The 7,975-nt window shown below is 41.6% G+C and overlaps 1 protein-coding gene across 1 annotated transcript; it reads right to left on the reverse strand.

Annotated features, from left to right (window-relative positions):
• Nucleotides 1-7,738, reverse strand: LOC130474023 (gastricsin-like). Its single transcript, XM_056845699.1, has 8 exons — nt 7,589-7,738; nt 6,654-6,771; nt 6,338-6,456; nt 4,654-4,853; nt 3,426-3,548; nt 2,498-2,645; nt 1,493-1,591; nt 1-348 (listed from the first exon to the last, which is right to left on the reverse strand). The coding sequence occupies exons 1-8, from the start codon at nt 7,712-7,714 to the stop codon at nt 193-195; spliced, it is 1,089 nt and encodes a 362-aa protein (XP_056701677.1). The 5' UTR covers nt 7,715-7,738; the 3' UTR covers nt 1-192.
• Nucleotides 7,739-7,975: the final 237 nt, after the last annotated feature.

Here is a 7,975-nt window from a genome sequence, read left to right on the forward strand (position 1 = left end):
TGCTTGCAGTTACTTTAAATGAGGACCAGCACTCGAGTCAGTTTGAACAAGAAAGATTTCAGGCATCGCAGGAAAAGAAGCAGTCCGGTCCTTAAAAAGGAAGGCCAGTGGGCTTTGTCTGTAGCGGCATGAAGAATAATTGTAAAGAAGCGAGAAGTAGCCTGGAATGATGAAGACGATGACTGGAAGTGTTTATGCTGCTGCTGCGAAGCCCACCTGGTTGTTGCCCACATCATAAACAGAGTAGTAGGACCTGAGGAAGACATCGCCAAGGATCCACAAAGGTTGCCCATTCTGGGATGGCAGGTAAGTGGGCATGATGCCAACGGAGCAGTAGCCATTATTGTTCTGAGAAGAGGGGGGAAAACAGACATGAGTTTGGCTTTGGAGTCCTCATCAAAGCTATGGAATGATATCTAGGTTCGAGTCCAGCAGCACCTTAGAGACCAACAAGATTTTTGGGGGTATGAGCTTTCAAGAGTCAAAGCTCCCTTCTTCAGATATCTGACTCGAATCTAGCTGTTCTACCATAGACCAACAGGCTACCCTCTGAAACTATCTGTGGAATGAATATGGTACTCCAGAGTCATGGGCACATTTTGAACACTATATTCTTTCCTTTCGTTTCTCCCTTAGAAGCTCCTTGATCCATTGATCTTGAGCAGCATAATTTTAAATCGAATGTTTGAGGGATATAAGGACAACTAAATCTTGCCACTGACAATGTAGCCTTGGGATCCCTGTCACTTAGTAAAAAAAAAAAGGCATTATGTCAGACACAGAGGCATTAGATTTATATATTAAAAAGGGAGAGATATAACGTGATCTAAGTTCCTCATAAAAGTGGCATTCCAAAAGGGCTAATGAATCAATAGACCCAAAAGAGCAAGGACAGGTCCTTTCTGGGTATGGTATGTTCAGAATTCTGCCTTGCATAACCATAGAAGGAACACAATATTCTAATATTTAAACATTATGAGATAATGGCATTTTAATACTGTTTTGGGTTTTAAACTCTGATTTTTAAAGAATTCATGGGGTACCTTAGGGTGCATCTATACCAGCACATTTTGCATGGAACAGTGCTACATCCCTCGTACAAACACTTTGATTTGTGGCTATCAGATGGAGCCTTCAAAGAACAGCCCAACATCAATGGTGCATTCATAATGTCCACTATTGATATTCTGTCTGTTCCACCTCTGAGTAAGTATTCCTTGAGAAGGAAAGTGTAAAAACTGCTGTGTTTCCCAAATAACTGACAAGGACTGCTCTGTGCATTACATTTTTGCCTTGCGTGTCCTATAGGAAAAGCCATCATGCCATTATCTATAAAGTATACCATGAAAATTTATTTTGCTGACGGCAAGTACATGGGATCGGGCAACTAGCTCTTAAGGCCAAGCAATAAAACAATAAACAAACATGCCACCAAGACAGGCTGCATGTGACCTGAGTAGCTGAGTCAGAGTTGTTTTATGGAATTACGTACCTCAAGGATGTAGGCAGAAGGACTCAGGGGGAAACTGTTCCCACTGATGACAAAAGTGATGGTGGGCATGCTCTGAATGTTGCTGCAGCTGACCACATACTGCGGAAGAAGGAGTAAGGTAAAATCAAAGATGCCATTTATTTCAATCACTGTTGAACTCCATACATCCTTAAGCCTTTCCCCCCCAGATTTTATAACCACAGAGAACCCACCAACGGGAGCATGCACTACTCACAATGCTCCCAATACATGCATTTGCCATTTTGTCTGAATAGGGCACCATATGTATTTTCAGGTTCGGTACATGCTACACAAAACCCTTAAAAAAAACGAGTTTCATGTGCATACCTGCAAATGCAACATCTGAAAAAGGCTTTATAATCCTTCTGACTTTAAAGGCACCTTGTCCTGACAATTAAAGTAGGTGGTGATGTTCTGTGATCTATCCAAAGCCAAGCTGAGATCTAGGGGCAGGAAGTTAATTTCAGAGTCCTCTGACTGCTGGATAATACTTCCCCTCCCCATGTGAGAAATGAATTGCCAAGAGCCTTCAGGCACTGCAATACACATCCAAGAAGAAGAAGAGTTGGCTTTTATATGCCGATTTTCTCTACCTTTTTAAAGGAGAAACAAACCAGCTTGCAATCTCCTTCCCTTCCTCGCACCACAACAGACACCTTGTGAGGTAGGTGAGTTTTGAGAGAACTGTGACTGGCCCATGGTCACCTAGCAGGCTCCATGTGTAGGAGTGGGGAAACCAACCCCGTTCACCAGATAAGAGTCCGCCACTCATGTGGAGGAGTGGGGAATCAAACCCAGTTCTCCAGATTAGAGTCTACCGCTCTTTAACCACTGCGCATTGCTGGCTCTCTACTACACCACATGGGGACTCAAATTACACAAACATGCTAAGTTTCATGGACATTGATATGTAGTGTTCTCTTCTTACCAATGTTCTCTTCTTACCAGTTTCTATCTTTGCTAAGTACAGCTGCCTTTCCCTACCTGTCCATTGCCGTCTTGCTGAGCTCCGATGTACTGCATCAGCTCTCCAAAGACCTGCTGTGGAGCAGTGAGGAGGGACGTTCCGGTATCTACAATTGCCTGGCATCCCTGGCTGCACCAGTCAGTAATCTGGTTACCAATATAGAAGCTAGAAAAAAAATTTTAAGGGTTAGCAGCCCACATACACATTTTTGTTAGATGATACAGTAAGGGTGTGTCACCAAAGATGTCATGCTTGCTTGAATTTGGGCTTTTCTTGGACTCAACAGAGTAGCCATGTTTCCCCCTTCATTTAAAATGATTAATTCCAAAGAAAGCAGGGTTATTCTCTTTATTTTTTGTAATGGGGCTATAAGGGTCACGTTGCTTGGCCCAATATCCTTAGTCAAAAATTCCCAAAGCCAAAAATAAATGATACATGTTTATATTTAATTTAAGTATCATTTTCAGAGGAGTTGTGTAAGCAAAGTGCATGTCCTTTGGATCTTCTTACACAATATCCAAATTGAGCTGCTACGTATGGTGCAGTGCACTTGGAACTGATCCAGGAGAAATAGATCCAAAGAGTCTAAAATCTATAATGCTCAACCACAAGACATGCACTGAGTTCCGATCAGGCTCTTAGCTCCTAGTAGACACTAGCCTGTATCTAAACAAACAGTTCCGAAGACTTAAAGGCATTTAAGTTGTGGAAGAGGGGGCAGTAATACCTGCCAATTCCCCCCTCCTTCTGCAGCTCACTGAACCTCCTCAAAAAATTTCCAGGGGAGGGGTCAGTGGACCCTCAGTAATAGCATTGGGGACAAAGTGGAGGGGGGTCTAAAATGGGAGTGGGAAACTGGCAAAAACCACAGCCCCATCTTCCAAATATGTCAGTGTCTTTATGGCTTTGGAGCACAGGGCCCTCCATCAATTAGAATACTTTTACCTTTGGATTCCAATTTGCCAGTAAGCTTCTTGGGTGACTGGAGTCCAGACAATTTGACCAGAGTACAGGTTGGAGTCAACTCCTCCCAAGACAAGTTCCCCACCATTCTGGGAGCTCTGTTGCCTAGCAGCACAAAGACACAGCAGAAAAAGCACTTTGTGTTATAGCTTTTCACAGAGACTACCGCGTTACTAGAAGTTTCAGGACAGCACAAAACCATGACAGTGGCAAAGATTCCTAAGTAGATGGTGGGCTCTGCTCTATCAGGAGTTCTACTGATGTTCAGAACCCAAACACGTACCAGTAATAATGGGGTATTCGGACTGCAAAAATCAACAGATAAATATAATGGACAAGCAGCCCTGAATTGAGCATAACGTTCACATATCTGCAGAGTTCTTAGCCTCCTTTGTTCTGACAAGCTGAGTGCCAGATTTGCTAACCAGTAGCTCGTGTTTATGATCTTTAAGAACTCAATTTTTCTCGAAAGAAAGAAAGAAAGAAAGAAAGAAAGAAAGAAAGAAAGAAAGAAAGAAAGAAAGAAAGAAAGAAAGAAAGAAAGAAAGAAAGAAAGAAAGAAAGAAAGAAAGAAAGAAAGAATGTCCCACTGCCCATACAAGACACAAAATGTCAGGGGGAAGAGCTGTGGTCCAGCCATCTTCCTAACATGCTAGCTTTTCACATGCAAGGTGTTTCTTACATAAGGGAGCACTTAAATATATTAATATCCATTCTCAATAGTACAATTTCAGACATCTTACACAGTATTTCTGGAGGAGGGGGGAACTTAATTATATTCTTGTACTGAAAATTTATGCTGCACTTGAGAATTCTGGCCTAGAAAGAACCCTCCTCTACAATTTTAGACAGAAGTTGATTAGCCACTGTCATACATAAAAGAATGAGATTGTGTCAAAGATCAGGGATAATAACTCCTTGTAACATTATCTTCAGTGAAGTGTAAATGAAAGAATCTCAAGGTTCAAACAACAGTAACAAAATAAGAGACTGGCTTCTTGCGACATACACATGATGGAGGGGGCTCTATGCGGAAATAAAAAATCTGATAATCTTTTAAGTGCCTGCAAACATGCTATTCGTTTTGGCTTCTTGTGTTATTGAACTTTACAGTGGTGAAAATAGACCTGAAAAACCAATTATATGATATATAAGGACAGATTGGAACAAAGCAAATGCCAAAAGGGAGGGGGGAAGTCTCCATACTTACCCACTCAGATAGAAGCTGAAAACAGGGGAATCCAGAAGGTTCTCCTGTAGCATCCCCTGAACTACAGTGGTGGCACCACCAGCAGCAATGGCAGGGTAAGCAAGACCCAGGATGCCATCAAACTGGGCATAGACAAAATTAGTGCCAGGCTCAGTCTCACTCAGGCCAAACTCCTGGTTAGTGATGGAAATGCCCTGGATCTAGAAGAGGACAGAAAGAATCATCACAAGTAGGGAAAGCACATGGCTAAAAACATAATTTACAAGGAGAGTGGAGCAGGGTATTAGTTGGTCATATTGACAGCCTAACAAAATTTCACAAATACAGTAAACTGAAAGATGAATCATTAGCCTCTTTTTATACATACAGTGATCTGAAGATTCTTGAGTCATTCAAGACATCACAGAGCAGAAACTCTATCTGGACACAGTCAAGAAAACAAGACAGTTTGTCCTCCTAGAGTTCCTCTCTTGATTTTCTATCCATTTGGCCTTGAAGGATTACTGAACAATACAGGCAGCAATTAGCTGTGCTGCATTATCGTCATAAAAATAATAATCCTCTGATCACCTAGTTAATATTTTGAATGGTGCATAATGACCACTGCACTGAAAAAACATGATTCCTAGCTCTGTTTTCCAGCATTCACGATCGATCATCTGCTGGTGCAACTGAGACTATGGAAGGACTATGAATGAGATAATAGATGCAACCTAATGGCATTGTGCAAACTAGGTGTCATTGGAACTGGTAAACAAAGGGGAATGCTGGAGATAAAATGACTTCCAAGTCTCAGGATGATTCATCCAGGTTAACCTGATGTACAAGATTTCAAAACAGACTTGTCTTGCACAAAACACTGCTATGACCACTTTCTTGTCAATCCGAGTGCTAACATGGCTATGCGAATGTTGAGGTTCAGCATACATGTATCTCATTGTATATCTGGCCTTTAGCCCTAATGTCACTCAGTATTCCCCAAATCCATTTTCTTTACAAAATTTGGTTTTCAGAGATGCAGTGCTTTAGCAGAGAGTTCTCAGATGACCTTAGTAAATGTCAGTAAATTTTCTTGGGGCTGCTGCCCTTTAGTAGCATCCATAGAAAACTGTCCTTGGAGGCCAACCGGAACATGTTATTGGAAAAGATTTTCAAATAAATAAAATTTAAAACCCATGACTCAGATCTTCTGTAATAAATCTCATAGTCCCTTTATACAACTCAGAAGAAGAAGGAGGAGAAGAGTTGGTTTTTATATGCCGACTTTCTCTACTTTTTAAGGAGAATCAAACCAGTTTATAATCTCCTTCCCGTCCTTTCTCCACAACAGACACCTTGTGAGCTAGGTGGGGCTGAGGGAGTTCTGAGAGAACTGTGATTAGCCCAAGGTCACCCAACAGGCTTCACATGGAGAAGTGGGGAAACCAACCCAGTTCTCCAGATTAGAGTCCACCACTCTTAACCACTACTCTATGCTGGTGCTCTACTCACAGCTTTCTACATCTACAGCTTTGGATAGAGCCAAGATAATTTAATGATCACCTGTGTGATCTCAGTGCATTGCATCGGGTTGTTAAGAGTGAACTCCTTCTTGACCACTATTATTTGTTCAGATAGCAACAGTCCCTGCTGAAACCCAACCTTTACCCACAACACCTTCCTCTTTTGGAACACTATTACTTACTGTTACTGTGTCATAGCCAAAGAGCCCAGTGAGACTTCCAGTTCCATATTGCAGAGAGAAGCTTTGGCCATTGGTGGAATAAGTGGAAGACTGGCTGGGGTTAAATAATGGATGGTTTGCTAGTAGTGGGGAGGGGAAAGAAAAGTGTTACTTTTGAGCTCACCAACCACAACAACATTTTCATGAAGTATGTGTCTCCTCCTCCCACCACTGTATCTGAATCTGCATACAGATTTTTAGTGGCAAAAGGAGTTCATCTTCATTCATGCCGTGTTCCTTTTAGCCTCTTATGGGGTCATGGGCTGAGGATACTCACTGCAAGCTTGACTCTGGCAATAGGTGGATGCTACCCAGAGGTTGGATGACCCAGTGTCAAAGAGAACCAAGAAGCTCTGGGGTGGAGTTCCAATGCTGATCTGGCCATAATAGGACATCTAGAGAAAGGACAACTCTGTTGTCACCTGCGGCCTCCTACCATTGTCATCTCCATAATTTCCCAGCACATTCAACTCAGCATTTTTCAACAAAAAGGAAGCAAAAGCTCTCCATCATCATTTGGCAAAAAATATTCTTGAATGTATCAGTGACCACAGATACCAACATTTAATAAAGAAATAGTTAAGATCCAGGAAATTTAGAACACTGCAACCGTACTTGGTGGTTTGAAAAAGCTGTAAGGGTTTCAACAATACCACATCACCATCAACATATACAATATAAAGTGTATATGAGCTCAGTATTAGTAACTATACCCATGCTGCCTATAAAATTTCCACTTTATATACTGCACTCCCCTGCCATGAGTTTACAACCTACCCCATCTCTTTTAATTAAGATATATATCAAGGACCACGATTCTATACTCATTATATTTTAAAACCCATTTTTAATAATTCCAAATAAAGACAAGATCTGAATTTCATTTAGGACCTGACTTTGGATTCCCACAAGCAGTTGTTGAAATTCCAGACATTTAAACACATGAAGCTGCCTTATATTGAATCGGACCTTTCCCCCTATCAAGATCAGTATTGTCTACTCAGGCTGGCAGCAGATCTCTGAGGTCTTAGGTAGAGGTCTTTCAAATCACCTGTTACCTGATCCCTTTAACTGTAGATGCTGCGTGTTGAACCTGGGACCCTCTGCAAACCAAGCAGATGGTCTACCACTGAGCCACAGCCCGCCTTTCTTTTCTAGTTTCCCATCCTCTCATGGTATTTGGTAGTTTTCTTCCACCAGCTTGTTACTCACATCCATGTAGTTAGCAAGGGGTTCATAGCCAGTGGCAAAATTGTTCAGGTACTTGCTGGCTGGGTCAAAATGATTTTTTTTAAGGAAATCCTGAAGAACACCCTTCTCCTTCATGACCTCCCGCATGGACTTGAATTTTTTCAATGGAACTCTGTAGGAGATGGAGAGTTAAACATAAGAAGCTAGAAACTCTTCCTACACTGAGTTTTACGTGAAATGTCTTTTGGCTAATATCCTCTTAAGTCAGGCAATTATAGTGACTTATATCTGATTCCATCAGGACACCATAACCTGATACTTTTCTAAGCATGTAGGACAAGTCTTATTCTCATACTGTCAGACGGTGTCCAGCACTGAAAATCAGAGGTTAGCACTTATGGAGCCAGT

This window comes from Euleptes europaea, chromosome 2, assembly GCF_029931775.1.
Source record: "Euleptes europaea isolate rEulEur1 chromosome 2, rEulEur1.hap1, whole genome shotgun sequence".
Lineage (NCBI taxonomy): Eukaryota > Metazoa > Chordata > Lepidosauria > Squamata > Sphaerodactylidae > Euleptes > Euleptes europaea.